Here is a 24,302-nt window from a genome sequence, read left to right as displayed (position 1 = left end):
TTCCTACCGCCTTCTCCGCCGCCCAGGGCCGCAGGGGGGCCTGGCCAAGGTGACCCCGCGGGAGGAGGCGAGGGGTCCCCGCCTGCTCCGCCGCCGCGACCTCCTCCATCTTCCCGGTCTTCGGGGCTTTTCCTCTGGGCCCGCGCGCCCGGCCCCCTCCCCGGGCTTCCCCGAGGGCGGGACATCTTAGGCTCCCCCGCCCCCCCAGGCTAGCTCCCGGCCGTGTCCCAGCGCTGCCCTCGGGCCGGGGGCGGGGCCGCGGGGGGGTGCGTGAGGATGCGGCCGAGGAGGACGCGCGCGGCTCGGCGCCCCCTTTCATTCCCTCGCCCCTCCCTCCCGGTGCCCGCTCCCCGCGGCCACGCCGCCCTCCCTTCCCCCTCCCTCGGCCCAGCGCCGGCTCCCGCCGCCCCCTCCCCCGACGCGCACGCCCCGCCTGGCAGCTGGCGCCCCGGGCCTGGGGCCGCAGCGGTGAGAGGGGTTTTGTTGCGGAGGGCGGGAGCAAGCGAGCGAGCGACAGGAGGGGTGGAGGCCGCCCCCCACGCCCCTCCTCCTCGCCCTCCTCCGCGGCCGCCGGGCCCTCCTCCCGCCGCCTCCCTCCTCCCTCCTCCCGCCCGCCCGCCCTCCCTCTAAGACATCCCCGCACGGCCGGGCCGCCGCAGCCACCTTCCCTGCCCGAGCTGCAGATGTGGCGGAGCGGCCGGGCGCCGGGCGGCCGTGCCAGGGGAGCCTGCGCCCCGTGAGCCTCGCGCCCCGGCCCCCGCCCGCCCCGGCCCCTCCCCTGCTCGGCTCCTCGCGCCCCTCGACCGCCGGAGCCCGCAGCCCGGAGCCCAACCGCCCCCGCCGCCGAGGTAGGAAGCCCCCTGGGCGTCGCGCCGTGGGGACCGGGCCGGGGCGGGGGTGAGGGCGCGTCTGTCGCGCCGGGGCTGCGGGGCCGAGGGTCGCCTCCCCCGCTCGCGTCCGCGCCCCGGGCCATTGTGAGCTCTCGCCGAGGCCCCCGCGTTCGCTCGCTCGCTCGCTGGCTCGCGCGCTCCCTCCCTCGCCGGCTCCCCGGCCGGGTCCCTCGAGCTCTCGGTCTTTCTTCTCCCTCCTTCCCTCCCTCCGTCTGGAGGCCGGGCGGAGCAGCGGCCGGGCCCGGGGCGGGCGCAAACTTCAGCTGGGAAGTTCCGCGGCCGCGGTGGTGGGCGTGCGGCGAGGTGAGAGGGGGGCACCCGGAGCCTGGGCATGAAGTTGTCCGGGGCAGCCGCCCCTCCTCTCGGCCGCGCCGGGGCTGCTTCTAGGAAGGGCTTTGGAAGGTCCCTCTTCCCTTGGCCAGGAAAGTCTCCCTCCTGCTGCCCCTCGCATGCCCGGGTCCTTCCTTGGACCTCCGGAAGGGGCGTCCCTGGGGGGTCAGGACTAGGGGTTGGGGACAAGTCCGGCACTTGTTTCTCCCCTGCCGTCAGGGTGGACGCAGGCAAGGGGCCTGGCAGGGAGGAGATGGCAGGGGGGTCCACACTTGCCGGCGGGCGGGTCTGGAGCCGGTGGAGGAGGGGGTGAGGCAGGTGCATCCCGAGGGAGGAGAAGCACGCACGGCTTCCTCGCTGGCCCCCTGGGATGGGGCTGGAATCCAGGCTGGCACCTGGAGGCCTTGGCATGCTGCCCTGCCCAGCGGGGTACTCGGGCCACAGCAGGGCAGCGTACAGCCTGTCTGCTTGTCCAGGAGGGCCCGCCCAGCCTGGCCAGAAGGTGGCCGGGAAGCAATGGTTTCAAGGAGTTGCCTAGCCCTGCCCTGGGGCCTGGGAAGCTGGAAGGGATGCTGGGAGGGGCCCTGGGCCCCCAGCCATCACAGCCCAGGATCTTGGCTCTGGAGGGAACGCTTGACACTGAAGGGGCAGCCAGGCCGGCTGGGGACCTGGCCAAGGCCTGCGCTTGGTCTGGGCCATGGTTCTCGGAGGCTGGCACCCTGGGTAGTAGGCCGCCATCCTGCGTGTCCTGGCATCCTGGAGGGAAGGTGGGGCCAGCCTGTGGCTGGGGAGGAAGCCCAGAGACACTGTGCTTGGGAGGGCCTTCCAGCCCCCAGGCTCAGGGGAGGGGAAACTGGTCCCTTGGGTCACCCCTCCACAAGCCCCTTTCTGGTGCCACAGGGCCACAGCTGTCCAGGCCCAGCCCACACACCCCTCCCGGGTGACCTCGGACCTCCCCCTCTGCTTCTCCTTCTCCCCAGAGCCCAGGCTGGGCCTCCTAGCTGGCATGGCCTGCACAGGGGGAGGGCTGCACCTGGGAGGCCCCTACCAGGACGCCCCTTGCCAAGCTCCAGCCTGGCCCATTTCACCACCTACCTCCAACTCAGCTTGGCCCTGTCTGCAGCCAGCCAAGCAGGAGACAGTGCCAGGGACTTGGGACGGTGTTTTGCGGGTTGTGCGGACCCCTTGGAAGGAACCCTGTTTTTCTTAACCTTTTCTCCTCCCCCTCCTTTCCGGAGCTGCCATTAGCGCTGACCCCCTGACCCCCTGTGCCTGCCCGCCCTTCCCTGTCTGTGACCTTTGACCTTTGGTGTTAAATCCCTCCAGCTGGGGCTCTTCGGCCCCTGAGTGACCCTGGCCCAGGCCCCCTGGGGAGTTCTCTCCTTGCTCCTGGCTCTCTACACAGGGACACCTGCCAGTCCCTCCCTCACCAATGGGGAGGGGGTGCCCTGGGAAGCCAGACAGTGAGTCACCCCACTTCCAGGCACTGCTGCTTTTGGGGTCAGTGGCTTCTGGGGCTTGGCTGGAGCCCGGTCACAGCCTGGAGGGTGACTGGGGAAAGCCCCTGGCCTGGGAGTCTTCTGCCCCGGGTTGAACAGTCTTGGCTCGACCACCAGCTTCCAGTGGGCCTTGGGTCAGGCTCTTCCCCTCTCCCGGCCTTGTCTGTGAAACCAAGGGGTCAGACCAGGTGAGCTCCCAGAGTCCATGGGAAGCCTGGGTGGAGGGGGGCCGGGGGGAGGGAGAGGGTGTAAGTCCAACAAAAAACAACTCTCAATTATCCGAGGGTGGAGCCCGGATGAATAACTGGATGCCACAGACATCCCAAAACCTCATCGCAAACAATCGTGTGAACCGCGTCCCCCCAAAGCTTTTGTTTCTGAGAAACCCAGCTGCGACTGGGTAGCCACCGCGATTTCTTCCCCCGCCTGGGCTCCACTCGCGGGGCGGACAAGTAGAAGGGCTGAGAGTGAACAGGCCAGGTGGGGAAGACAGAGGTCTCCCAGGGCCCCTTCTCGGGGCCTGGAGGGAGGTCTGGACCCCATTTCCAAGGCCCCCACTCTCCTCTCCACCCTCCTTCCCGGCCTGGCCTTGGCCCTGGGCGGTGGGAGTGTCTTCTCACCACCTAATCCTCTCAGGGTCTGGGCAGCCATATACGAGGAAGAATGTGTTTTCCCGGCAACAGTTTCCCATGTGTATTTCTAGCCACCCGCTCCACTTGCCTGGAATCTGAATTCCCCACCTGGACCGGGGGTGAGGGCCAGTGCCGGCCAGGGTTTGGGATAATCTCTGGGTGAGGGAGGGTGGCGACAGCTGTGACTGGGGGACCACATGTGGAGCTCTTCGGGGGGCATCTGGGGTGGGGCTCCCGGGGAGGCAGTGCTGGGGGTCGCTTGGCCTGCCCTCCAGCCCCAGAGGCTGCCTCTGAAGGTTCCTGCCTCTCAGCAGGGAGGCCCAGGAGGCTCCGGCACCCAAGGAGGAAATTGATTCCATGGGAGAGGCCCTGTGCTGGCTGGAATTGGGGTGGGGGTGGCTGCAGAGAAAAGTGTCCCTTGAATCCCTTCGTCTCTTCAGGTTTATAATTGTTACTTTATTTTACAGCAGGTGACAGGCCAGAGGGGAACCCCAGAAGATCCTGGGTGGTCTTCCCTTCACCCAGATAAATGTCCTTCTCAGGGGTCAGGGACATCCTAGACTTGGCGGGTTTGTGTATTGAGCAGTAAGAGACCCTCTCCCCATTGGCTAGGGCATCTCTGGGACTAGCCAGAAAGATGCTCTCCACCCTCTGCCTAAGTTGTCTTCCTTCCCAGGGGCTATGAAAGGGTCCACAAAGATGGGTTGAGGCCCTGATGTGGATGTGTGTCTGGAGGTTCATGTCCCTGGGAACACATGCCCTGCCCCAGCCTGCTGCCATCCCTGGGTGTGGGGACCACAGCCCTAGCGAGTCTCCCGGGACACATCTGCCTCTCCGTGGTTTCTGAGGTGGCTGCCTCTGCCCCACCCTGGTGAATTCGAAGTCAGGCGTGGCTGGGGGCGGGGACTTCACGCTTCCAACAAGCACCTCTAGTACTCTGCTGGGGGGCCAGGGTGGGGGGCACTGCTTTGATCCCAGGAACTGGAGAGGGATCATGGTAATGATGGTGGTGGGGTCTGCAGGGCACAGGCTGGAGGAGACCCACATTTCTCTCTTGGCTCTGGCTTAGCCCTGGGTGAGGCTGGGCAGACACAGAGGCCGCGTACTCGAGTTCCACTCCCCCACTCCCCTAGATGGGCTAGAGGGTTCTAGTTAGCTGGGGGCCAGGCTGAGTGGGCCTGGGGGGCACGGAGATGGGAAGTGATTCCAGCTGAGAGGTGGGGGCTTCCCATCTGCTCCAGTGGCCCCTGGTGGGGGATGGGCTGGGGCTGAGACTCTTCCAGTTCGGTGGCTGGCGGGGGGGTGACTTGGGCTCCTTGTGCCCTTTGTCTTCGGTGCCGGAGAGGCCAGGTAGTGCCCACCATGGGGAGGGGCCGGCCTGTGAGTGTCACATGTGCGTGCACACGGACTCCAGTCTTGGCAGATGGCTGCCGGGGGAGGGGACGCAGACCCAGCCCTGGCCCCTTCCTCCAGTCATGGCCAAGGGCGGGTGGGAAGCCGGCAGAGGCCCCAGGAGACTGCTGAGTGGACTGAGTCAACCCTCGGCCGGGAGCCTCTGGAAAACAGTCCTGCCCATCACACAGAGGGTCCCCAACGTTGGCGCAGCACGCACCCAGGGCAGCCTCACTGGGACCCTGGGAGTCAAGAGGTCATCGGAGGGTGGTGGGGGGAAACTGAGGCTCTGAGACATTTGAGGGTTTAGTCCGAGGTCACTCTCAATCAGGGAAGGACAGAGGGGAACTGGAGTCTAGGGCTGTCTGACCCTGACCCCTGAAATGTCGGTTCAGCCTGGGAATTCCCCCAGCTCCACTCCTGCCCTCACGTCCACTGCAAGGGCATGATGGGGGCCGATGTGTCTGGAAGAAACCTCTCCCCTTCCCCGCATCGTCTGCCTGGGGCTGTCTAGCAAGTCCCGGCCTGCCTGGGCCAGTTCTCCTCTGGGCCACTCCCACCTTCATCCAGAGCCCCCATTCCCCACCCCAACTTTCAGGCAGACTGACTCTGAGCTGGGATGTCCCCTCCCCGCAAGGCTGTAGGAGCCTCCATTGTCCTCCCTATTCTGAAGTCCCTCCAACCCTGTGCTGGCGCTCATCTCCCTGCCAGCCACGCCCTCCCCCAGCACCCCCCAGGACACCTGGTGGTCACCCTGTTTGGTTCTAGGGACGCTGGAGCCACCAGGCCTCGCAGATCCCGCCAGTGGGTGTGCCCCTTTGGAAGGAAAAGGACCTCAATGGCTTTGGAGGCTGTCCTTGGCTTCTGCACTTGCTTTCTTGCAGAGTGGCCGAGCAGAGAGGGGTGGGTGGCTGGGGAGGAGGGCATGAGCTGGAGTCCGGTGTGTGCGGTGCCCTGCTGGGCCTGTTCTTGCCCAGCTGTTCTGGGGCTGGGGGCCAGGGCTGGGCGGGCGCGGCAGGAGATGGAGCTGGGGGGGGGACTGGGCCCTTCCCACCGTCCGCTGGTCAGGGCGGTTCCCAGGGACCACCCCACCCTTGTCCAGCTCTGTTCCTGGGTCCCTTGCCGGGGACAGGGAGGAAGAGGCGTCTGTCAGGAGACCAGCCCCTGCTTCTAGCCTTGACCTTGGGCAAGTCACATTCCTCTTTAGGCGCAAACCCCCCTATACCTACCCCTCCCCTCCTCACCTGGGGGTGAGGGTGGGAATGTCTGTCGAGTGAGTGAATACATGAATGAGATGGACTCATTCGCAGAGTGCCAGGTGTTGGGATATGTGAAGGGCAGGTGCCACCATGCCACGTGAGGTGAGTGGTTAGGGTGTTGCAGCTTTGGTAGTCCTCTCGGCAGGCCCCCTCCTATGGATGGGGAAACCCAGGCCTCGTTTTCTCATTCTGGGTTCCCTGCCCCACTGCCCAGTTCACTCTGGTGGAAGGGGTGGGCTCTGTGCCAGGGGCCGTGGGAACTGGGGCAGGGGTCTGTTGGTGAGGTCCTTCTCTTCAGTAGCCACAGCGGGTTTGGATCTGCCCGGCGTCCCAGATGTATCCCGGCCCACTCCCAGACTCCCTTCTTGGAAGGAGGCTCTGGATACCAGGGCCAGGGGGAGGTCTGGGGTTGAAAGTCAGGGCTGTGTGTACACGACACTGTGAACAGGTGACATTGTGGCTTTAGTGATGCATTGACAAGGTCTTGGCCTCGGGACGGCCTGCCTCCAGCTGGGGTGTACAGAGACAAGTCTTTGACCAGCAGGCCCTCGGGTACCTGGACTCACAGCCCATGTGCAGCTCCAGAGGCCGAGGTTGGGGAGGGTGAACCAGGGAGCACTTGGTGGAGGAGGGCGCAGAAGGGGATGGTGGCTGGAGGAGAACAGAGGGTGTGGATGGTGGTGAGGGAGGAGCTGGCACCCGGGAGCATCAGGTTCCCAGGAGGCAGGGGATCCTGAGGAAGGGGGCTACCAAAGGAGAGGGCCTGGGGGCAGGAGGCTCTGGACTCAGAGGGCAGGTGGCACTCTTCTATGTAGAGCACTCTGTGGCTCCCCAGTGCCCTCTCGGTTCTGTCCCAGCCTCTCTGAGGTGCTTCTTTCTTTCCTGCCTCCTCCTCTCTACTCCATGACTGGCAGGGTCACTGCAGGTCAGCCGGGCCATGCCTCTGGGCCTCTGTGGCATTGGGCTTTGGGGTCTGGAGGCAAACGTAGCTGTGCTCCTTGCTGGCTCTGTGATGGTGGCAGGTTTCCCCACATGGAAAATGGGGAAAATGGCATCCATTGGCGGGGTCGTCACGGTGATGGACGGTGTGCAGCAGGCATGCTGACTGGGCGCCGGCCTGCAGGGCTCCCGCCACCTCAAGGCTCTTCACCCCGTGTCCATGAAGCTGACTCGGATCTGTGCCCGACCCCCTGCAGGAGCAGCTGCCCTGACACTGTTCCTCCCACCCCACCCTGGTCGGGGCACCCTCAAGGTCCAGTTCGATCTAGCAGGGCCTGGCGTTGGAATGCATGAATGCGTGGGTTGGAGAACCGAGGCAGGAGGGCAGGCCAAGGTCCACTGCCTGCCTTACCCACTGCTGCTCTCAGAGTTGGCGGGTGTCGTTCCCAGTGGACCTGGTGCCTAACCCCGGGCAGGGGAGGCGTGGGCCATGGGCATGTCCCCAACCCCCCAGGACTTAGGAGCTCCTCGTGGGATCTACCTGCAGCCAGGCGTGGCTTGGGAGGCGCGGTGTTTCCCTCCCTCTGGGGACCGGGCCTCATCCCTGCTCTCCCTGTAAGCCAAGGTTCCTGAGTCCTGGCCCCAACGCTGGGGCAAGGGGTTATTGTCGTTTCCTATGTGTGCTGCATTTGTGCACAGGTGTCTGTACATCTGGGGGTGCTGTGGGGGCCTATTCACGTCCTGTGTGACACTGGTCCATCCCTTTGCTGGCCCCAGATAGCTCTGGCTGGGTCCACCGAGAACGGCAGTGCTGCCTGGCAAGGCCTGGGCTGCCCGTGCCCCAGCCTTGCTGGGCATGCATCCCTGTCTCGCTCCCTGGTGCCAGCCCCTCCCAGGGATTTGGGTGGCAGGGCCCAGTGCTCGGGTCCCCTCCCTCCCAGTCTGGGTGGGTGGGCAGGTGTGGGGGCTGCGGAGCAGGCTTTCCTCTGACTGGGGCCCAGGTGCAGGCAGTGCTCATAGCTCCAAGCACCCCCACAAAGCTGGGCAGACAGGAAAATACCAGACATAGTTGTACAAAGGTGCAGCAGCGGGCAGGCAGCGGGGGGTGGAGGCCGCTGCAGCGGGGGCCCAGAGCCACCAGGATGGGGAGGCCTTTGTGCCAGGCCGGCCCTGCAGCTGGACTGCCATGGCCATCTGTGTGAGTGTGCGTATGTGTGCTGGGGCTCCCGGAGCCCGGTGTCACCCTCCCTGCTGGCGTTGGAGAAGGAAGCGCATCTGGTGGGGCATCTCCTAGGAAGCCTGGGCTGGTGCGGGGCAGGGAAGCCCCCTGGTGCGTCTTCCAGCTTCAGCTCTGCCTCAATTATCTGGGTGACCTTGGCAGGCCCAAGTTGCTGTGCAGGGCACCCCCGGCCTGGGGCCAGAAACAGTAATCCTCAGGGTTACCAGTAGCTGGCACCTTCTTTGTGGCAGGCATGGGAATAAGGCCCTCCTTTGCAGGATGCCCTGAGTCCCAGGGACCATTGCCGTGGTTCCTGTGTTACCTACGACAAAACCAAGGCTCAGAGACAGCAGGGCCCTTCTGAGTTCCCACAGCCAGGGGTGGCACAGGGGGCTGTAACCAGGCAACCTGGCCCTGGGGCACACTCTGTGAACACGCAGAAATGGGATCCCTGGCACATCCCATCTTCAGGTGCTTTCCCAAGGACCCCATGGCAGAGAGCAGAGGTCAGCCCTGGCTGGGTCACCTGGGGCCCCTTGTGTTCCCACCTGGGGGGGGTCTGCCCTCCCAAAAGGTCTGGGGGTGTTGGCTGAGTGCCCCATCTTGGGAGGGGAGGGGCTGTCTCCTGAACCAAAGGTTCCCAGGGATGGTGAACCCCCCACTCCTCCCGGAAGTGCCACCTGCCCTGGCCCCTCTCCTGGGATCTGCTGGGCCAGGCCTCAAGATAAGCCCCTCCCTCCCTAGTCCTGGGAGGAGGCATCTTTGCTGCCAGCTCCTTCCAGGGTTGATCAGGCCTTCCCGGGGCCTTCTACTGCTCTTCCTTTGATGCAGTTGGGCTCTGGAAGGTGGTTAGGGCCAGCTGTGTTCACTCCCCAGGATCGAAGAGGCCTGAGGTTCTTTGAGGGGCACAGGCTTGTTTAGGGTGCACACTGGCTGGCAGGCGACAGAGCCCAGGTTCTCCTGGTTCAGGGTGAGACTGCAGTGTCTGTGGGCATAGAGGGTATGGCCAGTCCCCACTCAGCTGCCCTCACAGCAGTAGACGGGCCAAAGACTGTGGACTCATGCACACTGGCGACGATTCATTCAGCACGTTTTAAGCACCTACTATGTGCTGGACACTGTTGTCTGTGGTAAACGTTACAGACGAATGAGAAGCACTCAATAATGATTGGATATGCAGCACTGCATTGGTTTCTCCCTGAAACCCAGTGTGGGGGTCCTGTATAATCCCATTTGGGATGAGGGGAATGAGGCTCAGACTGAAGAGACACATGCAGAGGGAGCAGCAGAGCTGGGTGGGGCCCCAGATTTAGAGCCTGGTTCTGCTGCCTGTTCAGGAACGGGGGTCCTGAGAGGACAAGGCCTCCTGCCTGGGGCCCCCAGCAGGCCCTGTCCGGGGCCCCCAGCAGGCCCTGGCCCTGCCCTCCAGCCCCTGCTGCGGGGCGGCCAAGGAGGGTGGAGCTCTTGGCCAGAGCAGGGAGCCGCAGCTGGTTCCCAGGAATTCGGGGCTGTGGGGCCGTTTGCTTTGGCAGCAGATCTGCCCTTGGCTCTCCAGGCCTCCTGGTGGGCTCCCCCACCCCAGCCAGCCACTCCAGCACCCACCCACTGCCTGCTCTGCTGTCCCTCCTAGCCCCACAAGTCCTTGGGCGGGGGCGGGTGGGCTACCAAACCTAAGCCCCTGGCATCGGAAGGCCCAGTGGTGAACATGGCTTCTGGACTCAACTGGGGTTGAAACCCAGCTCTGCCACGGACAAGCTGTGTGACATTTGACGGGTCACTTCACTCCCCTGAGCCTCAGTTTTTGCATCCATAAAATGGGGATGAAACAGCACCTGCCTTCACAGGAGAGGCATGCCTGTCCGCAGCTAGCTGTGGGTACTGTCCTCATGCTGTTCGCCCATGGCTTCCGGTTGTAGGTTTGCCACCCACTTGTACAGCCTGGGCTGGATGCCTCCCCCTTCAGCCCTCAGTTTCCCCATCTATAAGACCAGATTGCTGAAGTGATGGTTCCAGTAATAGGACTCAGGGACACCCACAGACCAGGACTTCGCTGACTGGTACAGCAGTGGCCAGGGACTCGCTTCCTCTTTCTGTTCAATTAGAAGACCATGGGCTGGGCATGGTGGCTCCTGCCTGTAATCCTAGCACTTTGGGAGGCAGAGACAGGAGAATGACTTGAGACCAGCCTGGATGACACAATGAGACCCCATCTCTGCAAAATTAAAAAATTAAAAATCAGCTGGGTGTGGTGGTGGTGCACCTGTGGTCCCAGCTACTCAGGAGGCTAAGGCAGGACGATCTCTTGAGCTTAGACTGCAGTTAGCTATAATCACACCACTGCACTCCAGCCTGGGAGACATAGCAAGACTCTGTCTCTTTAAAAAAAAAAAAAAAAAAAAAAAAAAGGCCGGCCAGGCCGGGTGGCTCAAGCCTGTAATCCCAGCAGCTGGGAGGCCGACACGGGTGGATCATGAGGTCAGGAAATCGAGACCATCCTGGCTAACATGGTGAAACTCCTTCTCTACTAAAAATACAAAAAATTAGCCAGGTGTGGTGGCGGGCACCTGTAGTCCCAGCTACTCAGGAGGCTGAGGCAGGAGAATGGCGTGAACCCGGGAGGCGGAGCTTGCAGTGAGCCAAGATCGTGTCTCTGCACTCCAGCCTGTGACAGAGGGAGACTCTGTTTCAAAAAAAAAAAAAAAAAAGAATTACAGGCACCCACCACCACGCCCGGCTAATTTTTGTATTTTTAGTAGAGACGGGTTTTCACAGTGTTGGCCAGGCTGGTCTGGAACTCCTGACCTCAGGTGATCAACCCTGGGCCTCCCAAAGTGCTGGGATTATAGGCATGAGCTACCGCGCACGGTCACCCAGCTAATTTTTGGATTTCTTGTAGAAAGGGGATTTTTCCATGTTGCCCAGCCTGGTGTGGAACTCCTGTGCTCAAGGGATTCTCCTGCCTTGGCCTCCCAATGGGCTGGGCTTACAGGCCTGAGCCGGGGCACCTGGCCTAGAAGGAGCTTTATTCAGAGCAGGACCCCAGCCAGCTCCCTATTAGCCTGGTGATCTCAAGCCTCAGTTTCCTCATCTATGAGACCGGTAAAATGACAGCAGCTACTTCCAGGCAGGGTTGTAGAGGGCTCAGTGAATCCATAGACAGATGGGCCTGAGACGTGGTCAGTATCTAATGGTCCTTTACCCCCGTCTCTGGTGTATGACCCACCCCAGGCCAAGGGGCCCTGGAAGAGGCTGTCTTTTCCGGGCCTTAGTTTCCTTGAGTGCGCTGGGCCGCCCCGCACTTCCCAGTAGGGAGGGTGAGGACAGCAGCAGGCCCCGCCTGCTGGGGCGGGATCCTTGGCTACCTGGCCTGGCCGGGACGGCTTGGGGGCCGGGTGGCTCGCCAGCGCTGCAGCTGGGGGCCGTCTGCTCGGCGGGCACACAATAGCAGCCATTGTCTCGGGCCGGGTCGGCGGGGGGCCCGCCCAGCCCACCCTCCGGGTGACCCCCGCCCTAGGGGGGTGGGGAGGGCCGGGCGCGGTCTCCCGAAGCCCCCGCCGCCCCGGTGGTCCCCGCGGCCGCCCCCGCGCGCTTCCTCCCTGGCCGCAGCCGCTTCCTCCCGCTCGCCCTGCTCTAATTAGTTCCTTTTGCAGCTGGAGGAGCCGCGCAGCGCCCCCCACCCCTCACCCCAATCCCCGGGCCCTTGAGAGTGGGGGCGCCGCGCTGGGCGCATCTCGGGCTGGGCGCTCGAGAGACGCGGCCCTGGGCTGGGTGCACCCTCCATGCTGCACCGTCCCACCAGGGGGGAAACTGAGACACGGAAGGCTCTACCAGGAGGCGCAGAGGGGCGTGGGGCCGGCAGGCCTTGCGCTGGGCCCGGGGAGCGTCCACGGGGTGCTCCCACCTGACGGACAGCCTGCTCCTGCCCTGGGGACCCCACAGTAATTAGCGCCTGGGCCTCTGGCTGAGCTTGTCCAGAGCCAGGCTGTCGGCCTCACTGCTGGGGAGGGCCACGGCCACGGCCACCCACTCATGGGCATTCACTCAGGGTTCCCAGGTTGCAGGCCCGCTGCTCCCCGCTCTGGGCCTCCGAGGCTTTCAGGAGAGCAGGAACCTGGCTCTCGCCTGCCCCCTTCACCCAGCCGGGAACAAAGCGCAGAGCAGAACCCAGAACTGGCTGCTGCCGGTCAGGGCGGGGGTGGAAGGGGAGGCTTTAAGGCTGGCCAAGGTCAGAACTGAAGCAGGGTCACAGACTGTCTCCCCTGTGGGGTGGGGCCTCCATAGGAAGAAAAACTCTGGGTGGGGAGGGCCTGGAACGGAGATGCTGGGAGGTGTAGGGCTGGGGGCAGCTCCTTCCTTTCCCGGGGGCAGGGAGGCAGGCTCTGAGCTGGGCTCTGGCGTGCATTGGAATGAACCCCTGCCTCCCTGGCAGGACCCAGTGGCAGGAAGTGTGTGGGGGTGCCCCTGGAGACTGGGCCTGCTGATGAAGGGGGGGCACTGGAGTCCTCCCTCTGGCTTTGGGTTGTGTGGCTGGTCCCACCTGGGGAGACAGGCTCCTCCTAGGGAAGTGTCCCCTGAGTTCCCATCTGTCCTGGGAAGGCAGTGGGCCAGGTGCCAAAGGATGCTGCTTGGGTAGCACTGCCAGTGAGTGTCCCCGTCAGCTGGAATTCCCAGTTTCCAAACCATCCTGCCCTTGTGGTCCCCTTCTCCGGAAGGGTGGGGGTGGGGGTGAGGACAGAGGCTGTGGGGAGGCCTGTGGCCCCGGGCCAGCCAAGGGACCAGGCCACCAGCCCTTCCTGGCTCCTGAATTCTTCATCAGCATAAATATTTACTTCCTTCCTCCCCGTCCAGGCTCCCAGCACAGAGGAGCTTCGGGGAGACTGGACTGCGCCTGTATCTAAAAATAAACAGGTAGCAGGACGATAGACACACAGATAGATGGAACTGGCAGGGGTTCAGGCAGAGGGCAACTCCCTGTCCAGCCAGAGAAACGGTGGAGAGGATCCCAGTCCATCCATTACTGTCACCCACCCACCTGCTGGCGGGGGTGTGGTCCCTACCCCACCACATCTCTGGGAGCCCCTGGCCCACGGGTGGCCTGGGAGGCAAATTCAAACCATCTGACAGCTCCAACAGGGGCAGGTCGCAGACCTAGGTCCCACGGCCTAGGGCAGTTGCCCTGGCTCTGATGACACATCCTTGGGAGAGGTGGGCAGCCTCCCTTTGCTGAGACTCCCTTGTCAGCCATGTTGGGGTGGGGCCTTGGGATGGTTCCCTAGAAGCAGAGGATCTCCAGTGAAGGGGATCGTTTTATGCCCTCATTGCTTGGAGAGTCAGGGCAGAAGGGGAGCTTGCTGGGGCAAATGAATGAGGGGGGGTCAGAACCAAGGGAAGGCTGGATTGAGGCCCCGAGTGGGGACGTGAGGGCTGCCTTCCTGTCCTGCCCTGTGGAAAGCATCTGGGCAGCTCTGCCCACTCACAGGCCATGCTAGTCCCCAGGGAAACACGGGGGCATATCCAAAGTATTTCACCATGTAGTAGTTAGGTCCACCATGGCCGCCCTTTGGTATTGAGTGAAGACCCCGATGCCGGGCGCGGTGGCTCAAGCCCCAGCACTTTGGGAGGCCGAGGCGGGTGGATCACGAGGTCAGGAGATCGAGACCATCCTGGCTAACACGGTGAAACCCCGTCTCTACTAAAAAATACAAAAAACTAGCCGGGTGAGGTGGCGGGCGCCTGTAGTCCCAGCTACTCGGGAGGCTGAGGCAGGAGAATGGCGTGAACCCGGGAGGCGGAGCTTGCAGTGAGCTGAGATCTGGCCAGTGCACTCCAGCTTGGGTGACAGAGCGAGACTCCGTCTCAAAAAAAAAAAAAAAAAAAAAAAAAGATGGGATCTCACAGTGTGATTGTGCGGCAGTTGGATTTTCAAATTGTAATAATTCCAATGAATGAATGCAAGGAAGTGTCGTGTTTAACCACGTGGGAAAAGATTGCTGCTCTGAATGTGAAGTTTGGGTTTAGAATGAAGCGTTGACCTTGTTCTCGGGTCGGTGGATACTGTTAGATCATTTGCATGTGAGAAAAATTATACTAGGTGGGGTGAGGTGGCTCACACCTATAATCCCAGCACTTTGGGAGGCCAAGGCGGGCAGATCACTTGAGGTCAGGAGTTTGAGACCAGCCTGCTCAACATAGTAAAACCCCGTCGCTACTAAAAATAGAAAAATGAGCTGGGTGTGGTGGTGTACGCTTGTAATCCCAGCTACTCGGGAGGCTGAGGCAGGAGAATCACTTGAACCCGGGAGGCAGAGGTTGTAGTGAGCCGAGGTCACGCCACTGTACTCCAGCCTGGGTGACTGAGAGACTCCATTTCCAAAAAGAAAACAAAAATTATACCAGTGAGAAATTCTAAGAAAAATGATGAAAATTACAACATGGGAAGTTATACAAAAGGAATATCATCTCCAGTAAAAAATAACTTTTACATATTTATAGGTTAACTCTCAGGTAGAGCTGGTCGACTCTGCCAACCCTGCCCCAGCTGGCCTGGCCAGGCCAGGCCGCAATCCCCAGCTGCCCCCTGGTGGCGGCCCAGCACCCTGGGGCTCCCTGGCTTGCGATGCCTCTCCTCCAGGCCTCTGCAGAGAGGGAGGTAGGGCCCCTGGCTGTGCCCACTTCCTCGATTTGCCTGGTGCATGCTCCCTGGAGGTGGGTGTGGCTGCCTGCTGGCCACCTCGGAGGATGCTCCTTACCCCCTGGCCTGGTTCTAGATCTTTGGGGTCAAACAGGGCGGGAGTCCGGAGCATGGCTCCTGCTCTGTCAGAAATGGCTGTTGGGACTCGGCTAACCGGTTCCTGGGAGATCTAGCTTCAGGCCTTGAATCTGATGGTTCTGCCACTTCTGAGCACTAGCGATCTGAGGCGATGCCTCTAAAAGACTCAATTTCGCCAAGTGTGGTGGCTCAGGCATATACTCCCAGCATTTTGGGAGGCCAAGGCAGGAGGATCACTTGAGGACAGGAGTTCGAGATCAGTTTGGGCAACATGGCGAGACCCCATCTCTACAAAAAAAAATTTTTTTTTTTTTTTTTAGCCAGGAGTGGTGCATGCCTGTAGTCCCAGCTACCAGGGAGGCTGAGGTGGGAGGATCGCTTGGGCCTAGGAGGTCGAGGCTGCAGTGAGCTATGATCATGCCACTTGCACTCTAACCTAAGTGACAGAGTGAGACCCTGTCAGCAAATAAATAAAATTCAGTTTCATGGCAAAATGGAGAACATGAGCTTTGTCTTCCTCAAGAGACTTGTGGGCAGCGGATGTTGAATCTCTGAGGAGGCCATTGGCTCTCCTCCCATGATAGCTGCCGGCCAGGTCCCTCGGAGGGTCTCCCTACCCAGGAGACAACCTCACCCTGCCCCCTGCTCCTGCTCCTGCTCCTGTCAGACTGTCGTGAGTGCAGCCCGAGGAGAAGCCTGGGGTCCCAGGGCCACAGCAGAGCTCCTGTCCTTCCCCAGGCTCCTGCGTGAAGACCAGCTGGGAGCCCACTGCCTGTTGCCACCTCCAACTCCAGCCCCCTCACCATGCACTCCCTGGACGAGCCGCTCGACCTGAAGCTGAGTATCACCAAGCTCCGGGCGGCGAGAGAGAAGCGGGAGAGGACTCTGGGTGTGGTCCGGCCCCGTGCTCTGCACAGGGAGCTGGGCCTGGTGGACGACAGCCCCACACCTGGTTCTCCGGGGTCCCCGCCCTCAGGTACTGGCCCTGGGCAGGGCAGGGGGACTCAGCCCTGATCCAGCCGTGGTGATAGGGAGAATGGCCAAATGTGTCCACCAGCATGTAGCTGCAGCCCCTCTTGGCTTCCAGCTCATGGGAAGCCCACAGGCCCACAGGCTTGTCCTTCCGTCCGCCCAGAAGTGTATGTCTGGAGGGAGGTGGGAGCTGCAATGCCCAGTTCACGTGGCTGGCACGTGCAAACAGGCCTCTGGACAGATCTGGAGGAGTTGATTGGGCAACCCGGCATTCAGAAGGTGTGGCAGAGGTCCCAGGACCTGCACCCTGGGCTGTGGGGTGGTGCAGCTGGCCAACCCAGGCAGTAGAGTCTGGGTCTGAGCCCAGCAGGTGTCTCTCAGGGATGCCCAGTGCTCGGGCCCAGGGTGGCGTGCACCACTTCTGCCCTGCTTCCAAGAGCAGATTCACCCGAAAACCAGATTCACCACTTGTCCGAATGTGAAGGCTATGGGAGCAGCCTAGCCCAAACCTGCCACTTTACAGAAGGGAGCACTGAGGCAGGAAGGGGCCTGGGAAAAGCTAGAAAGATTCCTACCTGTCCGTCTGACAGGGACCCAGGGGCCCTGGGTTCGAGTCCTGTTCTGTTATTAACTCTGCGAGCCAGACCATTCCTGTCTGTAAAGCGGGCACTTCCCCTCCCGGCTCACGGGGGCCAAGCTCTGGCGGCTGGTAAAGGTTAGAGGTGGTGGGCAGTGTCCCACACCTGTCAGCTCCATTGGCTGCTCCTCAGATTCCAGGGCTCCCAGTGTGGTCTGGGGGCGTGGCTGGTGTCTGCTCCCAAGGTCACAGTGGGGGTTCAAGGCAGGAGGACCTGGCCCACCAGGACTCTGTGCTCCAGCATTCCCTGAATTGTGCCTCTCCCTTAGGCTTCCTGCTGAACTCCAAGTTCCCTGAGAAGGTGGAGGGACGCTTTTCAGCAGCCCCTCTCGTGGACCTCAGCTTGTCACCACCATCTGGGCTGGACTCCCCCAATGGCAGCAGCTCGCTGTCCCCTGAGCGTCAGGGCAACGGGGACCTGCCTCCAGTGCCCAGTGCCTCGGTAAGGAGGGGTGAGAGTTCCAGAGAGAGGGGTGGACTGGTTTCCTGGGGTTGCCATGACAAAGTACCCCAAAACTGAGTGATTTAAAACAACAGACATTTTACCCCTCATAGTTCTGGAGGCTGGAGTCTACCTGGAAGGCTCTAGGGGAGAAACTTCCCTGCCTCTCTCCCGCCTTCTGGTGGCTTCTGGCAATGCCTGGCACTCTAGCCTGGTAGCTGCTTCCCTCCAGGCTATGCCCTGTTTTCACATGGCCTTTATCCCTCTGTGTCCAAACCTCTCTCTGCTTTGTCTTATAAAGACACCAGTCATGGCCGGGCATGGTGGCTCACACCTTGTAACTCCAGCACTTTAAGAGGCCAAGGTGGGAAGATTGCTTGAGCCCAGGAGTTCAAAACTAGCCTGGGCAACATAGGAAGACCCCATATCTATTTATTTTTTAATTTAATTTTATTTTGTTTCTTGAGACAGAGTCTTGATCCGTTGCCCAGGCTGGAGTGCAGTGGCTCAGATCTCAGCTCACTGCAACCTCTGCCTCCCAGGTTCAAGCGATTCTCCTGCCTCAGCCTCCCAAGCTGGGACTACAGGTATACACCAGCACACCTGGCTAATTTTGTTTTTTGTTGTTGTTTTTTTGAGACGGAGTCTCGCTCTGTTGCCCAGGCTGGAGTGCAGTGGTGCAATTTTGGCTCACTGCAACTGCAAGCTCCACCTCCAGGGTTCATGCCATTCTCCTGCCTCAGCCTCCCTAGTAGCTGGGACTACAGGCGCCCACCCCCATGCCTGGCTAATTTTTTTTTTTTTTTTTTTTTTTTGCATTTTTAGTAGAGACGGGGTTTCATTGTGTTAGCCAGGATGGTCTCAATCTCCTGACATCGTGATCCACCCGTCTCGGCCTCCCAAAGTGCTGGAATTACAGGTGTGAACCATCACGCCTGGCCTAATTTTGTATTTTTAGTACAGATGGGTTTTACCATGTTGGCCAGGCTGATCTCAAGTGATCCACCCATCTTGGCTTCCGAAAGTGCTGGGATTACAGGTGTGAGCCACCGCGCCCGGCCTTTTTTTTTTTTTTAAGCAGAGTCTCACTCCGTCACCCAGGTTGGAGTGCAGTGGCACAATCGCGGCTCACTGCAGCCTCCGCCTCCCAGGTTCACGCAATTATCCTGCCTCAGCCTCCCAAATAGCTGAGATTACAGGCATGCGCCACCACACCTGGCTAATTTTTGTATTTTTAGCAGAAAGGGGTTTTCACCATGTTGGCCAGGCTGGTCTTGAACTCCTGACCTCAAGTGATCCGCCCACCTCCGCCTCCCAAAGTGCTGGGATTACAGGTGTGAGCCACCGCACCTGGCTATATTTTTTTTTTAATTAAGAAAATAAAAATTTAGGCCGGGCGCGGTGGCTCAAGCCTGTAATCCCAGCACTTTGGGAGGCCGAGATGGGCGGATCACAAGGTCAGGAGATCGAGACCATCCTGGCTAACACGGTGAAACCCCGTCTCTACTAAAAAAATACAAAAAACTAGCCGGGCGAGGTGGCGGGCGCCTGTAGTCCCAGCTACTCGGGAGGCTGAGCCAGGAGAATGGCGTGAACCCGGGAGGCGGAGCTTGCAGTCAGCTGAGATCCGGCGACTGCACTCCAGCCTGGGTGACAGAGCAAGACTCCGTCTCAAAAAAAAAAAAAAAAAGAAAATAAAAATTTAAAAAAGACATCAGTCACTGGATGTAGGGCCCACCCTAATCTAATGTGACTTCATCTTAACTTGATCACATCTGCAAAGACACTAGTTCCAAATAAGGCCACATGCACAGGTAGGGGCTGGGGAGAAGAGGACCTGAATGTCTCTGTTTGAGGACGCCATTCAATCCACTTTAGATGGGACCAGGGGGCTCCAGGCCAGCAGGACCCTAACTAGCTCTCCCCTCGCACCCCAGGACTTCCAGCCACTGCGCTATTTGGATGGTGTCCCCAGCTCCTTCCAGTTCTTCCTGCCCCTGGGCTCTGGGGGGCCCCTGCACCTGCCTGCCTCCTCCTTCCTTACCCCTCCCAAGGACAAGTGCCTCTCGCCAGACCTGCCCCTGCCCAAGCAGCTGGTGTGTCGCTGGGCCAAGGTGAGTGGGGGCCAGGAAGAGTGGTGTGGAGTCCAGGGCAGGTCACCCCGCATGGGCTCAGAACCCTTCCCGGCCCCCACAGTGTAACCAGCTCTTTGAGCTCCTGCAAGACCTGGTGGACCATGTCAACGACTACCATGTCAAGCCCGAGAAGGACGCGGGGTACTGCTGCCACTGGGAGGGCTGTGCCCGCCATGGCCGAGGCTTCAACGCCAGGTGAGGTGGGGTAGAGAGGGGTAGAGGGAGGACTGGGGTGTCCAGTGAGCTGAGCCACACCCCCTGCCCTCCCTGGAGCAGGTACAAGATGCTCATCCACATCCGCACACACACCAACGAGAAACCGCACCGCTGCCCGACCTGTAGCAAGAGCTTCTCCCGCCTGGAGAACCTGAAGATCCACAACCGGTCGCACACAGGTAAGAGGCCGGGGCCGGGCGGCTCAGCCCATGAAGGGGGCGCTCAGCTGAGACTGGCTGGGCAGGTCCCCAGGAGGAGGGGACTGTAAGTCGGTCCCAGACCTCAGAGATGAGGGTTGATCTCATCACCCAGGGGTCCCTTTTCCAATGCAGTTTGCTGGGGGAAGCGTCCCCTGAGGGTCAGACCCCCACCCAGCACCTGCTCTTGGAGCACCAATGCCATTTCCTGGGTCCCGTGGGTATCATCTGACTAATGCCACCTCTGTGATCACAGAGGCCAGGTCGGCTTCACTCCTCACTACAGCCCAGGCCCACAGCAGGACACCTCTGGCTGTCGGAGCCACAGATGTAATTTTACATTTCCTCATCACTGCATAAAAAACAGCAAGGCCACGTGCGGTGGCTCACGCCTGTAATCCCAGCACTTTGGGAGGCTGAGGCGGGCAGAACATGAGGTCAGGAGATCAAGACCATCCTGGCTAACATGGTGAAACCCTGTCTTTACTAAAAATACAAAAAATTAGCCGGGCGAGGTGGCGGGCGCCTATAGTCCCAGCTACTCGGGAGGCTGAGGCAGGAGAATGGTGTGAACCTGGGAGGCGGAGCTTGCTGTGAGCCGAGATCCAACCAGTGCACTCCAGCCTGGGCGACAGAGCGAGACTCCATCTCAAAAAAACAAAACCAAAACAAAACAAAAAAATGCAACAAGAAATGGGTAAAATTAATTGTAATATGTATTAAATGTAATTAACAATGTAATTACTTAAATGTAATATGACCCCATACATCCGTGTTATCAATTCAGTATTAAAGACAAATCGGTGAGATATTGAAGTTCTTCATTTCATGACAAAGCCTCAAGGAGCTGATGTGTATCTTTTTTCCTGGTGTTTATTTCACCCTGGCAGCACATCTCCAGGTGGAGAGCCATGTGTCAGGAGGTCAGTTGCTGCATGTGGCCCCCTGCTGTGGCGAGGGCCAGAAGATGCCTGGTGAACCTTGAGCCATTTGTTGAGTGAGGGCAGTGGTACCCAGGCAGCATTCCCTGTGGCCAGGCCCACGCTGGGTGCCTTGAGCCAGGATGTGATCTCCAAGGCCATGGTTTCTTTTTTTTTCTTGAAACAGACTCACTCTGTCACCCAGGCTGGAGCGCAGTGGCACAATCTCGACTCACTGCAACCTCCACCTCCCGAGTTCAAGTGATTCTCCTGCCTCAGCCTCCCAGGTAGCTGGGATTACAGGCATCCACCACCACACCCAGCTAGTTTTCGTATTTTTAGTAGAGATGGGGTTTCACCATGTTGGCCCGGCTGGTCTGGAACTCCTGGCCTCAAGTGATCTGCCTGCCATGGTGCTTCCCAAAGTACTGAAATTACAGGCATGAACCACCGGGCCTGGCCTCCAAGGCCATGTTCTGCTGCTGAAAGGCACACCCTCTGTAGCAGAGGGTGCAGGGCGATGCCAGTCAGAGCTGGAGTCAACCAGCCTGGCTTTTCAGAAAGCCTCTGTGCCCTACTTGGGGCCCGATCTCATGCCATGTGCCGGGGATGCCCCCTGCCCCCAGAATTGGGGCGCCCGTGCTCCCAGGGAGTGCTTGGCCTGGAGGATGTTGAGTACATGGGGTGAGACCCAGGAAGGGGAGAGGCCCCTCACGGCAGCTCTGCACCGCACCACTCTGCAGGTGAGAAGCCCTACGTCTGCCCCTACGAGGGCTGCAACAAGCGCTATTCCAACTCCAGTGACCGCTTTAAGCACACACGCACCCACTACGTGGACAAGCCCTACTACTGCAAGATGCCCGGCTGCCACAAGCGCTACACGGACCCCAGCTCACTGCGCAAGCACATCAAGGCCCACGGCCACTTCGTGTCCCACGAGCAGCAAGAGCTCCTGCAGCTGCGCCCACCCCCCAAGCCACCACTGCCCGCCCCCGACGGCGGCCCCTATGTCAGTGGGGCCCAGATCATCATCCCCAACCCAGCTGCCCTCTTTGGAGGCCCTGGTCTTCCCGGCCTGCCCCTACCCCTGGCCCCCGGCCCCCTCGACCTCAGTGCCCTGGCCTGTGGCAACGCTGGGGGCAGTGGGGGTGGGGGGGGCATGGGCCCTGGGCTGCCAGGCCCCGTCCTGCCTCTCAATCTGGCCAAGAACCCGCTGCTGCCCTCGCCCTTTGGGGCTGGCGGACTGGGCTTGCCTGTGGTCTCCCTCCTCGCTGGCGCCGCTGGTGGCAAGGCCGAGGGGGAGAAGGGGCGTGGGTCGGTGCCCACCAGGGCCCTGGGCATGGAGGGCCGCAAGACGCCCCTCGAAAGGACGGAGAGCAGCTGCTCCCGGCCAAGCCCCGATGGACTCCCCCTGCTGCCAGGCACTGTGCTGGACCTGTCCACGGGCGTCAACTCGGCCGCCAGCAGCCCAGAGGCGCTGGCCCCTGGCTGGGTGGTCATCCCGCCGGGCTCGGTGCTGCTCAAACCGGCTGTGGTGAACTGAGCCCACCCTGCAGACAGCTGTGGTGGCCCCGCCGGCAGCTCCGGCACTGCCCCCGACGAACGGAAACTCTTCTGTGAAATAGCAATAATGTCCTACTGCCCGGACAGCCCCAGCCCAGCCCACCGGGGAGCAAGGATGGTGCTAGGTCATTTATGGCTGGCCTCCCAGCCCCCAGGTGGGGACCTGGCCTGTCATGCAGGGAGAGCTGTGCTCCTGGGTGCTGAAGCCTCGCTCCTCTCTGTTCCCCACCACCCGGCCCTCAGCTTCTACGGGGCTTTCCCCTGCCCAACCTCCTCCTCTTTCCCTCTCCCACCCTGGCACCTCCCTCACCTAGTAACCACCCAGGGCAAGTCGCCCTCTCCCAGCAAAGGGGGCGGGTGGGGTGGTATCTGCCCTCCCTGCTGGCACCAGGCTCTCCCTTCCTGAGGGGAGCCCCCAGGGAGGCCTGCCCTTCCCTCCTAGGCTCACCCAGCCCCTGCCTTGGGGGCTCCTTAGACCCCTTTCCCTCTGACCCTGCCTCCAGAGGGAAAGCAAGACAGATGCAGGCCCCTGCAAAGCCCCAGGCAGAAGCACGCCCACCAGGACAAGGCGCCTCCCACTAGTTAGAAGGGAGACCCGCTCTGTAGCTGCCCTCCTCACCCTAGGCCAGGCCCACAGCACCAGACGGGATAGCTGGTCACTCCACCCCTGCACCCCGGGGCCTCTTCCTCTACCTTTTGGGGCACCCTGGGAGCGTGGGAAGCAGGTCTGAGGGCCCCTGAGCTGTCAAGGGGAGGTGCCAGGCCAGCTGTGGTGCCAGGACACTGAATGGCTCAGGGAGCATGTGGGGCCAGGCCCAGCACCCGGTCTTCCTCCTTCCACCCCCGCTGGGCCTGGCCTGGGCAGCGCCCCCTACAGAGGCCTTCGGGTCCTTGGTTCTGTACCAGGAAGGAGAGGCTAGCTGGGGACGACTGACCACAGGCTGGGACACAGCTCCTGGTCTGGGGACTCCAAGTGACAGCATGCAGGGGAGGGGGCTCCCAGTCAGCACTGTGTCGGGAGCTTTCTGGAGGCTGTGGACTGAAGGCCTGAGGGAAGCAGTGGCTGGAGGAGGGCACCAACCCGTAACACATTGCTTCCTCTGGCTTTTCCCTGCTGGGCTGCTTTCTCAGAGGCACTTCCCCACCCCTAACACCCAGCGGGGCCCCCCCTCTTCCGGTTCTGTGCCACTCAGAGGGACCCTGACGGAGGCCAGAACCACTTAAGGGTGTTGGAGGGCCTTGCGCCCCCCCATCTGGGGCCTTTCCCCGCTCCCTCTCCCGCCTGGCAGCTGGGAGTTCTCGTTTCTAGGCCTGCCCTATCACCAGGCCTCAGAGTGGCCAGGCCCTTCCATCTCCCCATCTGTAGAACGAGGCAACTGCCCGGACAGCCTTGGGGTCCTTAGTGACCCTGCAGTTCCTCTGGCAGCTCTGCTGACCCCACCCTCTCCTGGACTGCCCTTCTGTCCCAGAGGGGTCACCCTGACTCGGCCCACCTTGCCACTGGGCTTCGGACTCCAGCCCTGACAGGGCCCAGCCACACTGGCTCTGCCCCTCGAAGGGGCTATGGGCAAGGTAGGAGGGAGCTGGTCTCCTTTCGTTGGGCCCCACCCAGGCCCTGAGCACCCCCACCCCTGTGAGGGCCCCAGGCCTTAAGTCCCTGGTGGGGTCATGGGTTTTCGACTTGAGCAGAGCGGAGGAACAGGGCACTGGAAGGCTGACAAGCTCAGCATGCGACTCCGTGACGGACCAGGCTCCGCAGGGCTGGTGTACTTTTTGTGGTTGTCATTGGTTTGTTGTTGCACATTCCAGGATGTCAGTATTTTAACAGGTTCTAAGTGCCTTTCTATTGTAGCTTATGTTTTTCCTCCTCTTGGCTCCATTGCTGTTAGCATAGAGTTTTAAAAAAAGAGATAAGCTAATGACTATAACAATATATTCCTCCATGGGAGAGGAGGTTTATAAAGAAACAATAAAAGTGAGTTGCAAAGATGGCTTGTGTGTCGTGGATGTGCCAGGAACCTGGCCCTGACATGCAGTCACCACTGCCCTGAGCCCCTGCAGGCCTGATCTGGGCTTTCTCCCCAACCCTGCAGGTTCCCCTCCTTCTCAGGCTGCCGCTGAGAGCAGGAACTGGAAGCCTGGGAAGGAGGTAGGTGCTGAGGGCGCACAGGTGACAGGAGCTGAGGGAAGATTCCAGGCAGAGCATCCCAGGGTTCAGGCTGTCAGCCCACTACTGTTCGCTGTGGCTTTGGTGAGTGGCGGGCAAAGGCCCGTCTTCGCCCAGCCGCATT

The 24,302-nt window shown here is 61.1% G+C and overlaps 1 protein-coding gene across 1 annotated transcript; it reads left to right on the top strand.

Moving 5' to 3' along the window:
* Positions 1 to 598: 598 nt before the first annotated feature.
* GLIS2 (GLIS family zinc finger 2) lies at positions 599 to 24,000 on the top strand. Its single transcript, XM_030925626.1, has 7 exons — positions 599 to 848; positions 15,668 to 15,905; positions 16,808 to 16,980; positions 18,918 to 19,094; positions 19,177 to 19,310; positions 19,392 to 19,510; positions 21,192 to 24,000. The coding sequence occupies exons 2-7, from the start codon at positions 15,734 to 15,736 to the stop codon at positions 21,989 to 21,991; spliced, it is 1,575 nt and encodes a 524-aa protein (XP_030781486.1). The 5' UTR covers positions 599 to 848; positions 15,668 to 15,733; the 3' UTR covers positions 21,992 to 24,000.
* The last annotated feature ends 302 nt before the right edge of the window (positions 24,001 to 24,302 follow it).

Source organism: Rhinopithecus roxellana, chromosome 20, assembly GCF_007565055.1.
Source record: "Rhinopithecus roxellana isolate Shanxi Qingling chromosome 20, ASM756505v1, whole genome shotgun sequence".
NCBI classification, from domain to species: Eukaryota; Metazoa; Chordata; class Mammalia; order Primates; family Cercopithecidae; genus Rhinopithecus; species Rhinopithecus roxellana.
Note: the sequence above shows the minus strand (reverse complement) of the source record. Positions and strands in the feature narration are given on the sequence as shown.

Excerpts from the sequence above, each read along its gene's own strand:
- GLIS2 (XM_030925626.1), top strand. The coding sequence starts at position 15,734 with ATGCACTCCCTGGACGAGCCGCTCGACCTGAAGCTGAGTATCACCAAG. Across the intron at positions 19,095-19,176 it reads TGGTGTGTCGCTGGGCCAAG|TGTAACCAGCTCTTTGAGCT; the intron begins GTGAGTGGGGGC and ends CGGCCCCCACAG. Across the intron at positions 19,511-21,191 it reads CCACAACCGGTCGCACACAG|GTGAGAAGCCCTACGTCTGC; the intron begins GTAAGAGGCCGG and ends ACCACTCTGCAG.